Source organism: Penicillium daleae (assembly GCF_028827525.1).
Source record: "Penicillium daleae strain IBT 16125 chromosome Unknown utg000002l_segment0_segment0, whole genome shotgun sequence".
Classification (NCBI taxonomy): Eukaryota; Fungi; Ascomycota; class Eurotiomycetes; order Eurotiales; family Aspergillaceae; genus Penicillium; species Penicillium daleae.
In genome coordinates, this window is record NW_026623150.1 from 4,884,930 (window position 1) to 4,906,904 (window position 21,975).

General features: G+C 51.6%; 10 protein-coding genes across 10 annotated transcripts; 5 read left to right on the forward strand and 5 right to left on the reverse strand.

Annotated features, from left to right (window-relative positions):
• Positions 1–251: 251 nt before the first annotated feature.
• Positions 252–1,681, forward strand: N7458_002676 (N(6)-L-threonylcarbamoyladenine synthase family protein; the record flags this gene model as incomplete). The annotated part of the gene is made up of 2 exons (XM_056906059.1): positions 252–364; positions 433–1,681. 2 exons carry the CDS (start codon positions 252–254, stop codon positions 1,679–1,681), a joined length of 1,362 nt encoding a protein of 453 aa, XP_056770166.1.
• A 464-nt stretch (positions 1,682–2,145) lies between these two features.
• N7458_002677 (uncharacterized protein) lies at positions 2,146–2,791 on the reverse strand (the record flags this gene model as incomplete). Its single annotated transcript, XM_056906060.1, has 5 exons — positions 2,146–2,237; positions 2,296–2,373; positions 2,441–2,449; positions 2,513–2,697; positions 2,769–2,791. 5 exons carry the CDS (start codon positions 2,789–2,791, stop codon positions 2,146–2,148), a joined length of 387 nt encoding a protein of 128 aa, XP_056770167.1.
• Positions 2,792–3,173: 382 nt separating this feature from the next.
• N7458_002678 (putative PHD finger domain protein) lies at positions 3,174–6,522 on the forward strand (the record flags this gene model as incomplete). The annotated part of the gene is made up of 2 exons (XM_056906061.1): positions 3,174–5,584; positions 5,637–6,522. The coding sequence occupies 2 exons, from the start codon at positions 3,174–3,176 to the stop codon at positions 6,520–6,522; spliced, it is 3,297 nt and encodes a 1,098-aa protein (XP_056770168.1).
• Positions 6,523–7,106: 584 nt separating this feature from the next.
• N7458_002679 (RNA recognition motif domain-containing protein) lies at positions 7,107–8,306 on the forward strand (the record flags this gene model as incomplete). The annotated part of the gene is made up of 4 exons (XM_056906062.1): positions 7,107–7,143; positions 7,209–7,308; positions 7,367–7,725; positions 7,777–8,306. The coding sequence occupies 4 exons, from the start codon at positions 7,107–7,109 to the stop codon at positions 8,304–8,306; spliced, it is 1,026 nt and encodes a 341-aa protein (XP_056770169.1).
• Positions 8,307–9,766: 1,460 nt separating this feature from the next.
• Positions 9,767–10,075, reverse strand: N7458_002680 (DPY30/SDC1 family protein; the record flags this gene model as incomplete). Its single annotated transcript, XM_056906063.1, has 2 exons — positions 9,767–9,854; positions 9,918–10,075. The coding sequence occupies 2 exons, from the start codon at positions 10,073–10,075 to the stop codon at positions 9,767–9,769; spliced, it is 246 nt and encodes an 81-aa protein (XP_056770170.1).
• A 587-nt stretch (positions 10,076–10,662) lies between these two features.
• N7458_002681 (fanconi-associated nuclease 1) lies at positions 10,663–13,161 on the forward strand (the record flags this gene model as incomplete). The annotated part of the gene is made up of 3 exons (XM_056906064.1): positions 10,663–11,132; positions 11,201–12,584; positions 12,652–13,161. The coding sequence occupies 3 exons, from the start codon at positions 10,663–10,665 to the stop codon at positions 13,159–13,161; spliced, it is 2,364 nt and encodes a 787-aa protein (XP_056770171.1).
• A 315-nt stretch (positions 13,162–13,476) lies between these two features.
• N7458_002682 (40S ribosomal protein uS15) lies at positions 13,477–14,369 on the reverse strand (the record flags this gene model as incomplete). Its single annotated transcript, XM_056906065.1, has 4 exons — positions 13,477–13,650; positions 13,745–13,791; positions 14,022–14,054; positions 14,168–14,369. 4 exons carry the CDS (start codon positions 14,367–14,369, stop codon positions 13,477–13,479), a joined length of 456 nt encoding a protein of 151 aa, XP_056770172.1.
• Positions 14,370–15,092: 723 nt separating this feature from the next.
• On the reverse strand, positions 15,093–16,536 carry N7458_002683 (8-oxoguanine glycosylase OGG1; the record flags this gene model as incomplete). Its single annotated transcript, XM_056906066.1, has 3 exons — positions 15,093–15,517; positions 15,569–16,386; positions 16,445–16,536. 3 exons carry the CDS (start codon positions 16,534–16,536, stop codon positions 15,093–15,095), a joined length of 1,335 nt encoding a protein of 444 aa, XP_056770173.1.
• A 185-nt stretch (positions 16,537–16,721) lies between these two features.
• N7458_002684 (splicing factor u2af large subunit) lies at positions 16,722–18,613 on the forward strand (the record flags this gene model as incomplete). The annotated part of the gene is made up of 4 exons (XM_056906067.1): positions 16,722–16,749; positions 16,827–17,251; positions 17,346–18,059; positions 18,113–18,613. The coding sequence occupies 4 exons, from the start codon at positions 16,722–16,724 to the stop codon at positions 18,611–18,613; spliced, it is 1,668 nt and encodes a 555-aa protein (XP_056770174.1).
• A 566-nt stretch (positions 18,614–19,179) lies between these two features.
• N7458_002685 (putative cellobiose dehydrogenase) lies at positions 19,180–20,884 on the reverse strand (the record flags this gene model as incomplete). Its single annotated transcript, XM_056906068.1, has 3 exons — positions 19,180–19,287; positions 19,356–20,003; positions 20,036–20,884. 3 exons carry the CDS (start codon positions 20,882–20,884, stop codon positions 19,180–19,182), a joined length of 1,605 nt encoding a protein of 534 aa, XP_056770175.1.
• Positions 20,885–21,975: the final 1,091 nt, after the last annotated feature.

The following is a 21,975-nucleotide window of genomic DNA, read 5'->3' on the forward strand; positions in this document are numbered from 1 at the left end:
TGCAGTATACGGAAATATAGTGCCGTAAAAATAGGCCCCGAACATCGTAGATGTTTCTATTTTCCCGAGAAGCGTATTTCACTCCTTTGAGGCATGTAGAATAGACGCCTGCCATGACATCCACTATTGTCCTTCGAACTATGAAGCATTGCTGTTCTTGGGTTTAGGGCAGCCTTTCAGGGCTTGGTGGGCCCGTGCATCTCCGATCTTTTCTGCCAGCGCGTCCGTTGACCATCGCATTAAGCTTACCAATGTTCTTGCCCAGAGGCTCAGCTGCGACTTTACGCAAGTCGGCAACGAGCGCCTCGCGCAGTTTTCTGCGATGTAGGCGAGGCCTACTTACTCTCGCGATTGAATCATCATGGTAAGTCCAGTCTTGCCCGAAGTCTCTGATCCGCGCACGCGCTAATCGCAACCGCTTGGAACGAACAGTGACGACACCTCAGTTGCGATCGTTGAGAAGATGAGCGATATCTCGAGAGGAGACCAGGCTAAAATTCACTTCCTTGAAAACATCACCGCCGATTCTCGAGCTCACCGTGGAATTCATCCGATCCTCGCCCTCGAATCTCACCAAGAGAACCTCGCCGATCTTGTCAATAAGGCCCTCCTGAGTCTACCGACGTCGAATGACGGAGCCGAGTCGATTAGACTAGCTGATGGATCATTCCGCCAAAGGCCAGACTTCATATCTGCTACCAGAGGTCCCGGCATGCGCTCCAACCTGTCGGTCGGCCTGGATACAGGGAAGGCCCTTTCGGTTGCATGGCAGATTCCCATGGTCGGAGTCCACCACATGCAAGCGCATCTGTTGACTCCTCGACTGGTATCATGTTTGGATCATACCAAGGAGTCAAATTCACCAAATCTCACATCGCCACAATTCCCGTTCCTGTCTATCCTCGTCTCCGGGGGTCATTCGATTCTAGTCCATTCCAAATCCCTAACAGATCACAAAATCATGGCATCAAGCGACGATATTGCAATAGGCGAGACACTGGATAAATCAGCCCGAGAGATCTTACCTCCGACCCTACTGCAGGAAGCCAAAACGACCATGTACGGCAAGACGCTGGAGCAATTCGTCTTTCCCAATGGACCGGCCGATTTCGCTGATTATCGACCCCCAATGACCCGCGGTGAGGAGGTGATCAAGCGTAAAAGTCAGTGGGGATGGAGTGTGACAACTCCATTTGCGAATACTAGGGCATTGCAGCTCAGTTTCTCATCGGTCGCAAGTATGGTCAATAAAATCGTCAAAGACAAGGATGACCGCTTGTCCGACGAAGAGAGGGTGGATCTAGGTAGAGAAGCGATGCGTGTCTGCTTCGAGCATCTTTCCTCGCGAACGATCATCGCTCTCGAGGCTCTCCGTCTCAGATACCGCGATGAAGACGAGATCAAGACCCTTGTCGTGAGCGGGGGTGTCGCAGCCAATAAATTCCTCATGCACGTTCTACGATCATTCCTGGACGTTCGTGGATTTGAACATGTGAATATTGTCGCTCCGCCTCCTTACTTGTGTACCGACAATGCGGCTATGATTGGATGGGCAGGCATTGAGATGTTTGAGGCTGGATGGAGGACTAATTTGAGCTGTCGGGCTCTCCGCAAGTGGACTCTTGATCCAGAGGCCGAAGATGGTGGAGTCCTAGGGCCTACTGGGTGGATTCGGGATTGATTGTCCCTGTAAGATTATGTATACTCGAGACTGTATATTAGCGATACCCATATTGTATATTAGAGCCAAGCCATTCTACTCAAGGATTGAGAATTTATTTGAACGCATAGGCTTCATTTGTTGAAGGGATCTCGTCACTTGCGGTTTCTACCTCATACAAGTAGATGTACACGTACGAATATGCAACTGTACACGAGACACGTAGCGAGTCAAGCTTTGAATACATGACCAAAGACGCCGATGCAATGTTTGTTAACAGCCCTCGGGGATTTAACAGCTCGGGAGCCATGCAAGCTATCTTCCCATACAGGTCCTCCCATCATATCCATAAAGCCTCCACAGTAGGGTATCGATGATGCGCCGCTCTAAACCGTGCAGAAGAACTAAATCCATGACCACTTGGCTGTGCAGTACCGAAATGTTTTAGAGAAAGAAGAAATGAAAATCCACTGTGCTGATCAAGATCAACCGCCGACGGGAGGGCCACCGCGTTGGAGGGAGGCGATTTGCTTCCGAAGCTCAATAAAGAAGTCTTTGCCATTCGCCATTGTGTTTGCTGCTATTATTAGAGGCTGATTTACCCAAGGGAGTAAGTGTAGCCAATGTGAACGTACATTTCGAGCCCCATGGGCCACCTGATCGCTGGTTGTTCGTGTCTTTGCCAGCTGGCTTGTAGAAGGGTGCTTTCGGTTCTGTGGCATATCATTAGATGACCGTATATAAATATGCAGCTTATAGCATTCGAAGGGTTAGACGTACCATTAGGGCCTGTGGATCATCCGTGATGTCAGCTTCCATCTTCTGCCTCGTAACTAGACACGGCCCGCTTACCTTTCTTCAGAACATTCTTAGCCTCGACAGCATTGAACCCTCGAACAGGTACATGCTGATCCTGCGCTGGACTAGCAGCACCCCAGGATGAATTACCACCGCGATGACCCCCTTGGCCCCCCGTCTTGTCACGGTTTCCATTGCCTGACTGGCGTTGTGATGACTGGCGAGCTGGCCCGCGCCATCTGGAACGAACAGGCATGATTAGCTGGATGTGGGAGAGTTCAGAGAGGATATCTCAATTTTAGAAGCATACCTGTCTTCACCTGCGCCGCTCATGGTAGTTGGAAATTGGTGTAAGGGTTGAAACTCGGAAACGCCAGCTTTCAAGGAGCATGCGGGGAAGCTGTGGCCAAGTCCGCGCCAGCTGGGAGAGATTGGACACCTGAGGCGTACCACGGGTGTCTCCGCCTTGGACGAGATAACAAAACACTTGAATCGAATCCAACCGCCAGTTCTCCACTGGATCGAGCAGACCTTTGTTTTTGTACTTCACCCTTCTCAATAGACGGTCGCCTGGGTCTTCCGATTATCCTGTCCTTTCAAGCAACTCCCCCAGTGCCTCGCCACCCCTGAACTCGCGACCTGGGACCTGACGTGTCGACTGTCATCCCCCCAACGTCGATCACTATCCGAAGCTCCCCAATCTTGATGGGAAACGATGGCGCCTATGTCTAGACACTCTATTCCTGGGCGTCCCTCGAGATCATCTCAGCCAAAGTCATCATTGAAATCGTCGCGCAGCGCCGTGGACTCCCCAGAAGGCCCTCCTTTAAAGAAGCGCAAGTACGTGCCTGGAGGACCCGGAGGTGGTGGAAGATTTGTCGAGCTCGAGGCTGCGCGACAACAAGAGACGACACCAAGGAAGAAGTCATCTGGTTCTCACCGTCGTCATTCCACAAGTTCACGAAGTCGTCCCGCGCGCGAGATCGAACACCCGACACACGCTCCTCCTCCACCACCACCACCCCCTGTGCCCACTACACCACCCTCCGTGACGCGCCCGAGACGAGATAAAAGAGAGAACCGAGGTCGCTTCACCTCGTCAACAGCCGCAGCCCTGGCTCTCCAACAAGGAGATGGATACAAACCGCGCGAGGAGCGGGGTTGGGAGGAGTTTCACCCGGACCTGGACATCGATAGCAGGCTTGCTGTTTTCGCTTCGGCGGAAGTAGACACGGTTGATCCTGCTGTCAGTGCCCTGACACTCGAGTCTATCGCAGGTGCCAGTGTCCAGGAGAATTCGGGCACTCCCATGATACATTCCGCCGACCTGGCCTCGCCCATCCCCTTCAAGCGTAGGCCTGGACGTCCGCCACGTCGACCAGAGGCTATCCTCAATGCTTTAATTGCACAACAACAACAAGGACCGAAGGTGATTCCGCCGCCGGGTCCAAATCCACGGGAGAAGTTGACATTGCCGAAGCCGTCCTTCCGCCTTAAGGATCCATTTACCTTCTACGAGAAGAAAGGCGTTGGTCACCAGAACTATGTCGATCGGACGATGGCTAGCGTGGGATATCAGGAGAGTGACCTGTTCCTTCGCCATGACAGGCGTTTCATTCGTATGACAGAGGGTGCGCAAGAGGACGACATGGATATCATTCAGCCTGCAGTCACAGAGGGCGACGTTAATGCGACGATTGGGCGGGTTGAGTATGATATGGACGAGCAAGACGAGAAATGGCTGGACGAATTCAACTCCAAGCGTCGAGAGGACCAGCTGGAGCCCATCAAGCCTGCCATATTTGAGATCACCATGACCAAGATCGAGAAAGAGTGGCATGCCCTCGAGAAACGGATTCCGAAGCCGAATCCTAAGCCACCACAAACGCACCGGCCTCGCTCCAGCTCTGCTGCCGCGGTGAATGGCGAGACTGCTGGACCGGGTGAAGAACAGGACAGTAAGTGCGCTATCTGCGACGATGGTGACTGTGAAAACTCGAACGCGATTGTCTTCTGCGATGGCTGTGACTTGGCCGTTCATCAGGAGTGTTATGGCGTTCCTTTCATTCCGGAGGGTCAATGGCTATGCCGAAAGTGTCAGCTTCTGGGCAGAGGAACCACCAACTGTATCTTCTGCCCAAATATCGAGGGCGCATTCAAACAGACTACTTCGTCAAAATGGGCTCACCTGCTTTGCTCCATTTGGATACCCGAAGTCTCCATCGGAAATCCCTCTCTGATGGAGCCAGTCACCGATGTTGAGAAAGTGCCACGCAGCCGCTGGAAGTTGCTCTGCTACATCTGCAAGCAGAAGATGGGCGCTTCGATCCAGTGCAGCAACAAGAACTGCTTCGTTGCGTTCCATGTCTCATGCGCGCGTCGGGCTCAGTTGTACCTCAAGATGAAAATCGGTCATGGGCTCATGGACTCACATCTTCTCAAAGCATTTTGCGACAAGCATGTGCCTCCAGATTGGCGGTTGGAGCATGGGACTGATGCGGCGACTGCCGATGCGATAGAATACTACCGCAATACCATGCAGGGTAGACGATGGGGTGATAGTCAAGCCGCGGCGTTGTCGTTGGGACCCTCACACGCCGAAGATGGGGATGAAGATCGGACCCATACCCCTCGCATCACTCTGACCGTCGGCGGCAACAAACGCAAACGCGTTCCCAAAACCATCTGGAAGTTGCCTTCTGGCGCCCCCGTTATCCCCCAGGTGGTTCTCGACTCTGTTGTTGCCGCTCTCGGAAGATTCACCGTCCGCGGCCGCAAGCACTACGCTGAAGAGGCCTGCAAGTACTGGACCCTCAAACGAGAGGCGAGACGAGGCGCTGCTCTTTTGAAGCGGCTGCAATTGCAGCTGGAAACCTTTTCATCGATGGAGATGACACGCAGAGATTACGTGGCGATGGGTGTGACTGGCCACAAGCGCCTGCACCGGCGCATCGAATTCGGCGAGCTGCTCTACAAGGACCTCGATCGACTGCGGATGCTATGCGACGAAGTGAAGAAGCGTGAGAAAGAGAAACTCAAGGATGCGGAGATGCTCCGCGGCATCGTTGACATTGTCTACTTCCCTATCTTCCCGTTGCTCTGGCCCATCTTTGAGAAAGCGCAAGCGTAAGTCACACCTTCTCTATCTTGTTCACGGATTAAGCTAACCTGACTACAGTCTTGATGGCAAAAGCACCTTTAACGCGGGCATGCAATCAATCCGCAAGCGGCTTCAAGAACGCTTCTACCCCTCCGTTGCCTCTTTCTCTGCCGACTTGGCCAGTCTCTTCACATCAGAAATTGGCGTCGCACCTGCTGGTGATACTGCAGCTCTGCAGGAGCAGATCAGTGGGCGTGCACCGGAGCTCAGTCTGGAGCAACGCGAGAAGCGGAAGTTGGCCAAACGAATCATCAAGTCTATCCAGCCGGCATTGGAGGATGCGATTCGAAAGGAGAGCGAGTTAAACCGCAAACCATTCGAAAAAGAGCTTAAGGAGCTCGACGTGATCCTTGACCACAGTGTGATGTCCCGCCGGGACTCGATCGAATTTGAAGGAGACACCGAGCTGGTGGCTGATGAGCCTGATACCAAAGTTGAGCCTATGGAAGGCGTTGAATCTACCGGACCTGCGACGGAGACTGTAGCAGAATCGATGGAATCTCACCCAGTTGAGGACGAGACTGAGAATGGCCAGAAGCTCGCTCCTGAGGACGCAACCACCGAGGAGGCTGTTTCTAACGAAACCAAACCCAACATCAACGCAACCTATCGTCGCCACCCAACCCCCGTGTTGACCGAAGAAGACCAACAGCTGCCCCTCGCCCAGGGCGGCATCCAATGGTACATGCAACCATTTGACCCCATTGGTACAACCATTCACGAGGAACGCTGGACCGGACGAGACGTTATGCGCGGGATGAGCGAGGAGCTCAGTGAACTGGACGAAGATGAACTGAAGGATCTAGTAGACGATGAACTGGACCCAGGTGCTAAGAATGCGCCCGCCAATGCAGGGCAGCTGCCGAAGGACGTTCGTCGGACGCGCCGGGGACGCTTCAAGTGATTCATATCATGAGGATACATTAGTTTTATGAGCGAGCATGAGGCGCAGGCTGGAGTTTTCGGAGATCTGATCTTGTTTTGGGTTGCTGTGCAAAGTAGTTTAATATGCGACAATGAAATAATCATACTCTTAGATTTCCTGTCTTTGGATGATTATCTATTCTAGTTCCGTCGTAGAAAAGCTCATTGTAGTGTATAATGGAATTATTGCTAAGGTCAAGGAATCGGCCAAAAGCATACTAAAACCGCCCCAGTTCGCGTTTGGTTACCGGAGTTGCTGCAGCCTTGGCGCCTTGCGTTGCTGTCCAACCTGCATCTTACCCCCTAGGACAAACACTTCATTACACACGCCCTTTTCTTCGTCTTTTTTTTTCCTTTGTCCTCTCGGATATATTATTCTCCTACATATCGTCGGCTCTTTTCTTCGTTCTTGTGTTTCCTTTGCCCTCGTGTTTGTCTTCCAGCTCTCGGGTGTGTTTGTTCCTTTCCGGAAGCCTAGCGCCCCGTCCAGACTTCTTATCTTCGATTTCTCTTCCTTCCTTCTCCCCTTCCCCCATCCAACCTTCTTTACCCTCAACCCTCATCATGGCTGATTACGAAAACGACAACGGCCGTTACGCTGGTAAGTATTTTCATCTCGGCGAGACGCCTGCACCTTCTAACCAGTCGATTTTTTTTTCTCCCTAGACGAGCCCCGGTACGACCGCGACCGTAGCGCCTCCCCTCGCGATGAGCCCCGAGCCGACCGTGCTCGCAGTCGCTCCCCCAACGGCCGGGCTGAGGACAGGTAAATAACACCACCGACACTTAATCGCTGCCCAACTTTCGCTAATATCCCTTTTCAGCCGACCTGGTCCCCTGCGCAAGGCCCATCTCGTGGAGGAAGAGGAAGAGGAGGGCGCCCAGAACACTGGCTCCAACCTGTTCGTGACTGGTATCCACCCGCGTCTGACCGAGTCCGATATTACGCGTCTCTTTGAGAAGTATGGCGATGTCGAGAACTGCTCGATCATGTTGGACCCCCACTCCAAGGAGTCGCGTGGCTTCGGTTTCGTCAACATGAGCACTGGTGAGCAGGCCGACGCTGCCAAGGAAGGTCTCCAGGGTGAGGTTATTGAGGGTCGCACTCTCAGCATTGAGAAGGCCCGTCGCAGCCGTCCTCGTACCCCTACCCCTGGCAAATACTTTGGTCCCCCCAAGCGTGGTAAGTCATCATGTCATCGTTATTGCTTTGATAAAATGCTAATCTCCCTAGATGATGGCCGTGGCCCACCTCGTCGTGGAGATCGCTACGATGATCGCCGTGGCCCTACGGGCGGTGGTGGCAACTGGCGTCGCCGCGATGATGATTACTATCGCCATGGTCGCTACGACTCTTACAATGATCGCCGCGAATATGGCCGTGATTATGGTCGTGGAGAGGGTGGTCGTGGGGATGGCGGCGGCTATCGCCGTGATTATGGTGGAGGCCGTGATTATCGCCGTGATTCTCGTGATGACCATGGCTACCGCGGTGGCGGCGGTGCTGGCGGCCCCGATCGCTACGGCGATCGCTACAGCCGCGAGGATCGTCGTGGTGGTGATGATCGTCGTGGGGGTGCTGCCCCTGGCGCTGGTGCCGAAGCTGGTGCTGGAGAAAGCCGTGGCTACTACGATCGCGATGCCAACCCTCCCAGCTACGATGCCGCCCCTCCTCGTGAGCCCCGTGAGGCCCGTGAGCCGTACTCCGGTGGTGGCCGCTCCTACGAGGGCCGTGGTGGTGAGGATCGTTACGCCAGCAGGTAAGTATTCCCTTGCATGCAACCTAAAGTGGAGATGTCGGTTCTTGATATCTCTGCCTTCTGATGGCTGAATGTTCCCCTGTCCCCCCATCTTCCCCTATCTCTCTCTCTCTCTCTGTCTTCTCCCTTTATGTCCTCTTGTGTGTCTATTTTCCTTTTGTCTCCTTTTTCTCAAATTGTTTTAATGCGGGGTTTGAGCCGACGGGGCCACGGGCGTCGTTATCCTTTCTTGTGTCTTTTTTGCTCTTTTCTTTTCTTTTCACGTCGCCGTCTCAAACGATAAACGGAGCGCCATCGGCCCTTACTGCGACCGACTCGGCAACTATTCCATTCGGTCGATCCCAGTCTTGTCGTCATCTCTTGGTCGCAAAAGATGATGTGGCTCTTTTTATCTGTTCGCGACGCAACTCGGGAAAACTCTAGCGGCAAGGAAGAAAAAAACAATTATCGCTGTAATTCGGCTATCTCTTGGGGTCAGCACCTTCGGTCAAAACTGTTCGCCTTATGCACACCACCAATTCTTCAACTCCTCCAGTAACGGCTCGGTCTGTATTCGACAAAGTCTCTCTAAAAAATTGTGTCGGCTTGTTCATCATCATCACCTTTTCACCTCTTCACCTTCACCTTTTCATCTATCACCTGCACCCCGTTTTTCCGTCTTTATTCTGTTCGCCAAGGCCGTCGTCTTCGCATATGTAGTATCGCCGATATAATTGCTACAGGCGATTTAATTATCCGGTAACCCTCCGGAGGACGACCTTGGTCTAGGACCAGTTCTATACCAAAGGTAAGATGTTTTTCAAGCGCTGACCTAGGCACCATGAATACTGCCTCTGTGGAAGATGTGTTTGAGTCTCGACCTTGATTATGGATTTTTTCTTATCTGGAACTTGCCCTATATCCCCCCTTGGACTCCTTCTAAGTACTGGTTAAAGCAGTGGCCTTGGTACTCAACATGGGATTTCTACTCACCTTTCTTAGGAATGGTGACCTTCGGATAATGTGGTAAGTGGTATTAGGCAGCTGTGTATGCGCTCGGGTTTAGGTTCATAAAGGAAAAGCAAATATAAACATAATTGGCATTTGGACAAGATCCCTGTACATCATCCGTTCTCGCTTCAATATATATTGTCACGCTCCCGCCCACATTCAAGAGAACTTTGCGTTAAGACTCCCGATTGACGTACATATTTGTCCATCTCCGAGGTCTTATTAGTTCATACAGATCCTCTCGTAGACATAAGTGAATATTTGAAAATGAAATTGGGGGTATCATGCAAGCTTTGTGGAGCTTCCTTCCAATAAGGCCCACTAGTGCTGTCTCTCAAAACATCAACACACTGCAGCCTCTTACATCGTGAGAGAACAAAAACGTATGCAGGATCCATTTATCCACAGCACTGAGTGAACCCATGAAAGCACCATTGAACGCCGAAGAAAACCATAATCCTTTGCTAACAGCCCTCACTCCGACTCTTTCTTCGCATCACCTTCGACTTCCTTGCTCTTCTGAATCAAGAATTCCCCTAGCACCTGGAGCGGGTTGGGAGGTCTGGATCCGATTTGTTAGACACTCTCTGCCTTATAATCAATTGGGACTGTGGTGGCAACTCACTGGTCCCTTGTCACGGTCTTCATCCCTTCCAGTAGATATGGCACAATCTTCTCGTTCAGATATACCCGCGCTGGGGCACCGCCTGGTCGGACCTGGGTTGTAGCAGCACTGGAGAGGTCCATAGATGGTGTGTTAGGGCCACCGTTGGTGTCGGCCATGGTGGTGCTTGTGATTTGCTTGGCTTGAGGTGCGGTGGGATCGGAGGGAGTGGGAGTGGATGTAGGTTGATCGGTGGGCGGCGCGGGGGTGGACTGGTGAAATTGCAGAAAAAAAGAAGGTTAGACAGGCGCTCTGTAGGGTTATTGTAGTGTAATGCGTTTCCAGAGGATTGAAGAGGTGTAGAAGCTGGGTTGGGTTCTTCGGAACCAAGTTGTGTTGAGCGGAGCTGTGGAGCTTCTGGAAGCTGCCCTTCCCGTCGTGTCTGCGAAGGATGGAGGGGGCGAAGGGGGTGAAAGGATCGGGGGCTCACTGGTGTATCGGCCATGACGAGGTTTCAGAATTAGACTGTGTCTATAATCTTGCCATTTCTTTACCTTTCGTTCTGGCAAGTCCATCCATTGCAAGCTGTTGCTTTGCACTCATGCGCCAGTCACATCACATACAAACAGTGCAAACACCCCGATCAAGGCATATTACACACGTGACCTCGTGTCCTGTCGCGATGCACTTGACGCGCCAGGGACTGCGGCCTTGATATTCTGAATGAGTTTTGTCTTGCGAGGATCACCCATGGGCTCTCTCCGGTATGTCTTTGCTGCATTACTGGGAGACTCAGCGCTCCGTGAAGCGCAGAAGGACATCTGAAAAGGACACCGACCTCGAAAGCAATTTTAGTGAAAGGAGACCCCCAAGTCCAAGTTCAAGTCCCTCCTCCGGCGCGGTGGGTTCGCCTACACCTGTACCTGTTGCCGAGGAACCGGAGGCATATATTCCCAGCAGCCAGACGGAATTGGAGACTTCCTTGCCTGCGATTCAGACTGATGAGGACGCGATCGAGGCGTATGAGGCTAGTAAAGCCGCAGAGGATGATGCCGAACCGGGATTGCATGTGAGATTACGGGATGGGGTGTGGCAGCGGGGGAAGAGTTCGATTTACGTGGACGCTTTTAATTTGGTCCTGGAGACGGTGCTGGATGAGGAGTCACATTTGTTTAATGAGGCTGAGATGGGGGTGTTTAAGCAGTGGAGGGAGTTGTCCTATGAGTCGCAATATCTGTAAGTCCTCTGTATACCCTGGGAGCTGTTATCTCACCACTAGTTGAGGTATTGACTGTTCATTCTAGATATGTGCGGCTTTTCTTACGCAAAACCTCGGCCTGGCACCGTATTAATCGGTTGGGCTATTACTCTGATATCTCGGACTTGTCTGCGGTTGCTACCGACCTCCAGCGAGATCGTATACTGCCCAAGAGCGAGAACCAGGAAACAGGTGACCTCGACTTCGGAAATAGCTTTCGCTTCGCCGATGGTACGCAGGAAATTACCACTCTTGAAGAAGCGTCGTCTCTCCTGTTGCTTGATGAACTGAAAGGGTTTGCAAAGGAAGTCAAGGCTCAAGGGAAAAACAAGAAGGAGCTGCTGGCGGCTCTATGCGAAACTAGTCAATCTCAGACTGGACTCGGCTTCAAGGACCAGTCATGCACGAACCAACCTGGTAATAGGGATGGCCACTTCCTTCACAAGATCCTGGATTACACAGGGCAATGCGTTCGGCTCACTCCCGGACCCCGGGCTCTCTTCGAGCGTGTGCATTTGGTGTTTTATCGATCGACTGAATGGACAGAAAAGTCATTGACGACTATCATTCTCGCAAAGATATCGCGGCGAAATTTCCCGCAGTATATCGTGTGTCGATCAAATTCGATATTCTCGTCTAGAGGCGCGCTCTTGGAATTCGAGTCTGCTATTCGGACGCAATTTGAGATTGACAATATCCTGGAATTCAACGGTCCGCCAAGCACGGAGTCCTTGCAGCGGATCATAGATTTGGGTGACAAGTTCTACCCCCGATGGCGGGAACTCGTTGATGAGGAGCAGCGGAAAGAAGATTCCATCTACCAGAGCGGCGAGGGTGCATATCTACGTCGGTTCTCTCCAGCTTGGGTATACACGAGGATCATCCACAAAACCCTCCAACCACTCGGCCGCTTCAAAGAACACAAGCGCGAACACGAAGTCCTCACTGAACTTCTCGCCCAGCGCCTCTTCCACGCTGCCCGCCGTGGCGCATGGTACCAGCGTAAAGCCCTGCTAGAAGAACACTACATGTGGGCCCTAACACCAACCGAGGACCGGAACGAAGAAAACCAGCGGAAATTCTGGAAACGGGTTGCGCTTCGAACGTGCGAAGAGGGACTTGAGGATCCCCTCTGTCATCTGATATACCACTATGATCTCCAGAAACGGATCATGAAGCTGGAGAAGGCGTTGAGGGTGGTTAAGCGGGAGCAGCATGATTTTGGACATGTCATGTTGAGTAAGCCTGCTGAGCGGACGATTGAGGGGATTCGCATTGAGGGTGATGACGGGCCGAAGAAGGGGAAGGCTACTGTTTGGATTGATGAGAGGGAGGGTGGTGAGTGTCGTGTGGAGAGTATGTGTTTGAGTTGGTATCGGGATCATGGGTGGAAGGGGTATCATTCTGAGGGAGGTATTGTTAGGACATTGGTGAGTATATATATATACCTTTCCCTGGATGATATACCCTGATCATGTTCTAACAATGTTCTTGCAGTTCGGCCTCCTCTTCTACGACATCCTTTTCACCTACGTCCCCAACGTCTTCCAGACCCCCTTCCAAACCTGCCCGCTGGACCTCCACACAGACGTATTCTATCTCTCCCGCGCCTCAGAAATCAACCACCGCCTCGTGGAAATCACCAACGGCGACGCCGAGCGCCTCATCCGTGAAATCCACGACCGCGAATCAGCCGCCCAGCCCTGCGCTATCGGGATAGATTGGTCCTTCGAGCTGGACGATCTGATCGAGATCGTGCAATGTTTCCGTGGTGAAGCACTGGCTACTATTTGCAAGGTCATGGCGCAGGAGTATCAGCAGCGTGGTGGTGGGATTCCAGATCTGTTTCTATGGAATGCCGAGAAGAAGACTGTATTGTTTTCGGAGGTAAAGTCGGAAAATGATCGGTTGAGTGATACCCAGCGGTTATGGATTCATATTCTTCTTGGGGCCGGGGTGCAAGTTGAGCTTTGTAATGCGGTTGCGAGGGAGGTAAGGACGGAGTGAGTGATGGGATGAGATGACGTGGTGCTGGATATAGATTCTGCATTTGTACATGAGGACTTTCTAGATTGACGACGTACACGACCAATATAACCCTTGATTAACAATACGATACTAGTTTTTACCATCTACATTTTCTACGAAAACTTGCTCGGCGCAAATCAGGAATCAAAGACATGGGTATAACTCGTAATAGTTCTTTTTTTGAATCGGCGGATCTAGCACATATGGAAGGAAAGTGACCTCGACATTTATATGCGAGAAACGGCTTTCCTTCATAACTCCATCCCCAATAACCACAATCAACCACGCCTTCGCTTATGCGACAAGGGTGGAGGCGGTGGCGCTCTCATAGCGCCAGGTGGGGGGCAGGACACCGACGGTCTTGTAGTAGCGGGACAGACGGTGGATGCGGGACTCGATCAGAATGAGGCGGAACTTGGAGTCCTTGTCCTTGCGGTTGCGCTCGAGGTGCTTGCGGACAGCGACGGCCTGGTGTGAAAGCATGTTAGTGGACGAGACTCGAAAAAAACAGATGATGCAGAATAAGAAGAGGGATGGAAATCAAGAGCACGCATGTGCTTACCTTCTTGATCAGGAAGTAAAGGTCCTCGGGGAGCTCGGGAGCGAGGCCTGTATTTTCCAAAATCTCTCTGTCAGTCTTGTTCCAAAACCAAACAGAGGCTTAGCTACTGGTGCATTTCTGCTACCAGAGTAATGTTTTTATGTGTGTTGGAGAGGGAGAATCGAGGTGATCACAGTGTGAAATTTTCATCCCATTTTCCAGAGAATCGATTCACATGCGATTGCGCTCGTTCTTCATCCAATTGAAGCGATTAGGGGATTGGCGATTGGAGTCGTACCGTTGGACTTGAGGATACGGAGGATCTTGTTACCTATTCACAGATAGACGTTAGTTGCCATGATTTTTTCTTCTTTCCGATCTTTTAAAAAAGACCGCGATTCGCTTTCGCATTTGATTGCGCCTTCAACGGGGAAATTTCCATACCGGTCACAATCTTGACCTGGGCAACACCGTGGGAGTCACGGAGGACAACACCGATCTGGGAAGGGGTGGCACCCTTCTTGGCCAGCTTGCAGATGTGGTCGACAACCTGGTCGGGGGTGGTCTTGAGCCACGCGGGGGCGGCGCGAGAGTAGGGGAGCGCAGAGGACGAAATGCCCTTGCCCTTGGAGTGAAGGCGACCCATTTTTGCTGTGAAGGTTGGTCCGGCGACGGAAAGCTGGTCGGAGGTTGTCGAGGTGGATGAGAAGTTTCACGGTGGAGTTGGATGGTGTTTGAAGGTTAGAAGGGCCGGTGTGTGGGTCACGTGTGCGCTTCGCTTATTTTCCCGGCCGGATTTTTTTCTTCTTGAACCTCAAAACCGTTCCGCTTTCCGCTTTTGCTTTCATTGGAGATTCAACTGCGATCTCGTCTTTGAGGTTACTCGTTTGGATTGATGTTTCCGACAGTTGCTTGAGGTTGAGACAGTCTCTCGCTGCTCTAGTCTCGCCACCTGATTGATCCTTTCGCCGATTATATACGGTCAGTGTTACTGCTTTCTCTCCTTTGACTGCAACCCATCCCTTAAAATGATGAAACACACACTTTACTTTTTTTCTGGTACCTCTTATGTCAGAAGCGTGTCTTCGGATGCGTCTTCGATGATCTAACTGGACTTCTGATTATGTCAAATGGCTTTTTACACGCTTGTCATTCACATTAGAAGACTGTCTTGCTGACTTTGCTTCTAGGCTCTCATAGTATACGTGCAATATGTCGCAAATCTCTAGAATAGTACCAATGAACAGCCTTTACTTTACATTGCTTTCCATTCGCTAGTATCGTCTATTTGATACCTTAACATATGCGGGTGTAATTTACATGACCCTGATGGGGCCTGAGAGCACGTTCGGGGGTATCAAGCAATTCCCTACCGACGCAGTCGCTTGGATACCCTCCGGGTTTCTGTCGTCTGAGATGCATACACAACACCTTCTGTTGACTCTTTTCGTTTCTTGCCTCTGGCCGTCTTCGTAGCAGGCTTGATCTCCAAGTGCTCAGTCTTAATATCCACGGCTTCTTCTTTAGGCGCCGCCAATGACACAGCAGCTGTCACCTCAGTCTTGATTTCAATCTCCGAAGCCTCCTCTTTCACTGACACATCGACCTTTTTCGTTGCTGCAAGTCGATCTGCAAACGACCGCAGGTCTGCGGTAAACAGCACACTATGCGCCCACCCTGCTTCCTGACCCCAGAGCTTGCGGAAGTGGTTGGCAACAGCATCATAGGTCGCTTTGGTAAGTGACTTATGGGAGCTTTTACCGAAACGGTAGTCACGCTGTGCGATTTGCCATACTATTTGAGGTTAGAAAATCGGTCATTCGACGAGGCCTTGGAATGACATACCATGGGTATCAACGGGTACGGATTCGCCCCATCCGAGACCCATCAAGCAAACACAGTCGGCTACCTTTGGCCCAACACCCTGTAGTTCAAGAAGGCTCTCGTGAGCATCGCGGTAGCCCTGCCTTCCTTCAGGCTTCATCTCATCGCCAGGCTTTGCTTCCACTCCGAATGCTGGTGACTCGGGGTTGCAGAGACTATCCAACCACCCTTTCTCTCGTTCTTGAGAGACCATGACGGCAGTGTGGTAAATGTATCTTGCCCGATACCCAAAGCCTAGACTGCGTAGATTGCTCTCCACGTCCTTGCCCGCCAAAGCCTCTGGCGTTGGGAAATCATGGTATGAGCGGTCGCCGACCTTGGCAATAAATGGCCCATAATGAAGACATAGTTTCTCGACCATTTGCGAGATCCGGGAAATATTGTTGTTGCTGCTGCAAATGAACGACACCAGGGCTTCCCAGGCATCCTGTCGCAATATCCGAATTCCAGAGAATTGGGCTGCCTTTTTCTTGAAATTGGGATCTTGAGCGGACCATTGGGTATAGAGGTTGGATAGATTTGGCGAAAGGTTGAGGTAGTGTCTTATAATTTGGAGAACAAGGTCATCTTGCGAGCTGTGTGCATGCGCCTTGTTGTCAATTGGCTCTGTGTCGGATTGCGCTCGGGATGGATGTTCAGAAGTCGGCGGGGTTGGGAGAGAGGCTAAGGCTGGTGATCGGTAATCGCGGTAATAGAGATTGGATGTGTCTTGTTTCAGAGATAGCAGCTTGCCATGAAGCACACAACGCCATTCTTCGCTTTCGGGGAGATGTTGCCATCTACAAGGGGGTCAGCATATGGAACCAAATGATTATTTGACAATTGAATGGACTTTACCTGAAAGATTGACCACAGCGCAACGTTGTATTAATACAAATCTCGCTCAGGCCTATCGGGAGCTTGCGCCACTCTGAAAATGCACCCGCCATCCTTGTCGTTGAAAGGAAGTTTGCAATTGAAGGCCTATCGAAGACTGATACGCTGATAAGAAGGGTTTCTGCCTGTGTTGCTGGAATTGGTAGGCGGTCAGTGTCCTACCGCCCCCTGCAGGAGCTTCCAGTTTTCCCCTTCGCTGAGCTACCATCCGATAGCTTCGTCACTCCTCAAGCTCAACATGAACGGTGACACCTATTCCTCCAGAGGTTTGTAATATTGGTCGCATGTATTGAATTATGCTAACTTTTCCAGATTCGGGTCGCCCCCGCGATCACTTCGTAAGTGACAATTCTGGCTTTCATCTGGCTGCGACTAACCAATTCCAGCGTGACGAGCGACGTGACCGAGAACGAGGTGACAGAGGAGATCGGGCTGAGCGAGGAGGAGGAGAGCGACGACGCTCGCGTTCTCCTCACTTCGGTTCGCGTGGCGCGCGACGTGAACCAGAGGCCAATTCATACTCTTCGAGCCGTGACTACCGTGCCCGAGAGCGAGAGGACCGCTATTCCGGCCGCCGAGAAGACCGTGAATGGGACCGAGGTGACCGAGGTGATCGTGGTGACCGCGGGGATCGGGGAGATCGTGGAGAGCGTGGTGATCGCCGCCGACGCGATTTCGATGACAGACCTCGACGAGACCTATTTGACGAACGACCCCGACGTGGCGGCCGTGATGATCGCCGAGACCGCGGAGACCAGGATCGTGGTGGTGAACGAAGGGGGGTGGTGGTGGAGGAGGAGGAGCTGGTGGTGGTGGTGGTGGCGGCGACCGCGGTGGACGGCGAAGTGCTTCACCACCACAGAAGAAAGAACCCACCCCAGATCTGACGGATGTGTTGTCCGTCTTGGAGCGTAAGCGTCGCCTGACACAGTGGGACATCAAGCCTCCCGGTTATGAGAACGTTACTGCTGAACAGGCTAAGCTATCTGGCATGTTCCCTCTGCCCGGAGCTCCTCGACAGCAGCCAATGGATCCCAGCCGCCTGCAGGCTTTCATGAACCAGCCCGCGGGCGGTTCGGCCGAGACCACAGCTCTCAAGCCCTCCAACTCCCGTCAATCAAAGCGCCTTTTCGTCTACAACATTCCCGCTAGCGCAACTGGAGACAGCATTGTGTCTTTCTTCAATCTACAACTCAACGGCCTGAATGTCGTTCACAGCGTCGACCCTTGTGTCTCTGCACAGGTGGCCGATGACCAGACATTTGCCCTTTTGGAGTTCAAGTCGCCCAATGATGCGACTGTTGCTCTGGCATTTGATGGAATCACCATGGCGGAAGGTGCCGAAAAGGGCCTCGAAATCCGCCGCCCCAAGGACTACATTGTTCCTAATGGAAGCGCAGAGCAGGAATACCAGGAGGGCGTGCTCCTCAACGAGGTACCGGATTCACCCAATAAGATCTGCGTCTCCAACATCCCCGCGTATATCCCCGAAGAGCCTGTCACCATGCTGCTCAAGTCCTTTGGTGAACTCAAGTCCTTTGTCCTTGTCAAGGATGCTTCGACTGAAGAGTCACGGGTAAATGTCCTTTCCATTAATTCATATATAGACGTTGTTCTAACTCATCACAGGGTATTGCATTCTGCGAGTACGCTGACCCCACAGCGACCACCATTGCTGTCGAAGGTCTAAACGGCATGGAGCTCGGTGATCGTCATTTGAAGGTCGTCCGCGCTAGTATCGGAACTACCCAGGCTGCTGGCCTCGACATGGGTGTCAATGCGATGTCCATGTTCGCCAAGACCACCTCCCAGGATATGGAGACGGGCCGTGTTCTTCAGCTGCTGAACATGGTAACAGTAGACGAGCTCCTGGACAACGAGGACTACGAGGAGATCCTGGAGGATGTCCATGAAGAGTGTGCTAAGTACGGCAAGGTCTTGAGCCTGAAAATCCCTCGCCCTTCGGGTGGCAATCGCCAGGCCGCAGGTGTCGGTAAAATCTTCGTGAAATTCGAAGCCAACGAGGCCGCCTCTAGTGCTCTGAAGGCGCTTGCTGGTCGGAAGTTCTCGGATCGCACCGTTGTGGTATCATACTTTGGCGAGGAGAACTTTGATGTCGACGCTTGGTGAAATAGGAATTACCCTCGGCGTGGTCTTTGTTTTTATCGTCCTTGCACTTTGCTGATAGCAGAAGGAAATCCAAATGTATCATAGCAGTTCGGCCCTACATTCCCTGGTCATGATGCCTTTTAAAGTGTTCTTTGAAATCTAATGCTCCGGCGTTCTTTGGTCGATCTTCATTTCATAGTAGGATTGGAACTATTCAGGAGAATTTTACCGAAGCTGAGATCGTCTTATCAGCTTGCCAAGTTTGTTTTTTAACCGTCATCCCTTGAGGTTACTCGTTCACCAAGATCTATCCCGCTCCTCTTCACGCAAACACGTCCTTTCAAACTTTACCTGCAGTTGACCACATGCCTGGCCCTGCAGTCATCGGCCTATGCGGAAATAGCAACCTACCCTTCTTGCTACAATGAGGAATCTTTGCTTTGTCTTTATCAACTACGTTAGCCATCTTTAGACGATCAATTTGAACCAATGAATTTTGAGCATCGGGATAGCCCTTGTCTAGCAGCTCTTATCTTACAATTATCTCATATTATCTTGGTCAACGAGATGCCTGAATATGAAATCATCTATTTCTGGGCAAGGATCAGGGCTGCGGCTGCCTCGGCAATGACCATGATAGTGGCCTGGATGTTGCCAGTGGGAAGGTCGGGATGAATACTGCCATCAACGATGAACTGTAGGAGATTAATATTATCAGTATGCATGATCCCACGAAGGATATGCTATATCAAAGTGCACTTACCAGGTTGTCCATTCCATAGACCTTGGTGTTAGTATCCACAACAGATGTACCATTGTTCCGGCCATCGTCAGTGCCCATCTTGGCAGAAGAAGCGTAGTGGTCACCAGGATATGGCGAGGCAAGAATGGCAGAGGTGTTCAGGTTCTTGATCAGTTCGAACCCAGATGAAGGAGCGTGGATATCATTCACCAGCTGCTGAATGAAAGCGCGCATAGCTTGACGATCACCTGCCGTCTGCATGTAAGGAGACTGTTCGATAACAGTGTTCTGCTTTGAGTCAAGACCGAGGACACCAGAGGAAGTAAGACCGTGGGTCATGTAGACCTTGATCTCGACGACAGAGTCCTCTACAGGGGCACAGGAACCCTGGTAATACCGAGTATGACCGTGCAGCTCGTTGGAGCTGAAGAAAATCATCCGATGCTTGCCCTGGGTCAAAAGACCATTGCCTTGCTTGTAGAGGTTGATATCGGTAGTGTCGCTGCCGTTCAAAATGCTGTCATAATCGGGAATGCCAAAGTCGCCGTTAGTCTTCACGGTCACGGTGAAGATCGGGTGGTCTTTGATTCCAACGCCGACTGGAAGGTCAATCCAATCTTTCTCAGCGGGAACAGCGATGCCACTCTTCTTGGCAGTCTCGATCTGGTTCTTGGGACCGATTCCAGAGTTGAACAGCACACGGGGGTAGAGAGGGCACCGGCAGCGAGGACAACACTACCACCGTTTGCAAGGCTGATAATCTCAGTCTTTCTGGAACTGGTCTGCACTTCAACACCACTGACTCGGCCACCCTCGCGAACGACGCGAAGCACCTTGATGCCCAGGTGCAGGTCGAAGTTGTTGCTCTTCTGAGCAATAGGCAGATAGGTACGAAGAGGACCGGCACGAACCAGGTCCTTGATGTTCCAAGAAGGGTAACTGTAGACCTGGTGTTTCTCATTGGGCTGAGCAATCATGTCAACCGATTTCCAGCCAAGCTTGTTGAAAAACTTCGAGAGCACAGTATAGGCACCCTGATCATAGCGCTTGCCATCGGTTGAAGGCGATATAGTGCCCGGATTCCGCTTGTAGAGCCTCTCGGTAGCAGGCTTGAGATCTTTCCACTTCCATCCCGCGGGCCAGTTGTTGTTGTCGTCAAAGTCGTGCTCGGGAGGGTGCACGAAGACCATATAGTTCACTGTCGTACCGCCACCAAGAACACAGGCGGCATAACCACCGGTGTCGGAGCACATGTACTCGCTCCACTCAGGAAGAGCCCCAACATCAGCAGACAGACCAGGAAGATCAATCGGCGTCAGCTGGTTGCCCCAAGAAAGAGAATCGTTCGCGCCGGTCGCTACAGTTGGGCCGGTGCCTCGCTCAAGGAGCAGAACCTTCTTACCGGCCTCGACGAATCGTTCAGCACTGATGATACCGGAAGGCCCGCCTCCGACAACGATGTAGTCATAGTATCCATTCTTGAAGCTAGATGCAGAAGCCAAGCTTCCGGCAGCAGCAATCAAGACTGCCTGCACATGTAGAAACCTCATGGTTCTTAGTTGTACAGAGGCTAATCCAGGAAGTATGTTTCGCTCTATCGGCGCTAGAATATAGGGTTATAGAAGTATTTAATCCTCCATCCTCCACATCTCGCCGTCAGAGTGGCCTGTTTCACACGCTCCCGACTCCGGAACTTGGCCGTGCCCATAGTGTGTCATAATTCCCTTGATCAAGTGACTACCTTCCCTGTCGGGAATAGATAAGCCGCTTACAGAGGATTGGAAATCTAGAGTCGACCGTCTAGAATACTGGAACGCTGGTTGAGTGGAGCAGGACGACAATTCTTTCGGAAGTGAAAAGCGGAGGATATCTTCAGGAACGTTTGAGTAATCCTTCAGTAATCAAATGTTCTTGAAACAGGGCCACTTTGGGTACTAATAAGGCATAGCGCGTTAAGATCGCTCAACGATATGTTGATGCAAAAGACTCCACCACGAAGCCGTGGGAATAGCTGTGCCGAAGTTCCACCGGCTTCCCGAGATGTCGGATACTCAAGTCCTATTCGTCTAGCCGTACCGAAGATTCTCCTCCCAGTGCATTATACGTCCTATAGAAAGGATAGTCATGGGTGGAGATTCGATGAAAATGGCAAAGATCGTCGGTACCTAGATCCTTCAACCGTTGGGTTGCGTTATCTGATCGAGATTTTCAGGGAGATCAGGGACGAGTGAATGACCGGATTTTGTATCATCCACCTCAATCCATTCTTGGATGCCCTATCTGGTTAGATTAGCAATCCTCAAAAGGCTAAGAGCTATAAAGGCCGCGGGAAAGCGATCATGTGGTTAATATCTCGTGAGAAAGTTTGCAGGGACCGTCCCTTGTTTCAAGAGACCCATGTGGCGTACTGTGGCCAGGAAATTCGGGCATCAGAATGATTAAGGAAAGAGAACGGTTTCACGAAAGGTCACACTCTTGTAGAAATCATCCGACAAAGGCACGTCTTTCCCCCAATTATGAAATATGAATCTGGATTAGACGAGCACTCCATAGAGACGGACTTGCTTTTGTTTCGACTAGAGCATTCCGATTCGGTCTCGAAAAATTGACTATGACGAATTTCACAGTTCAATTACGAACT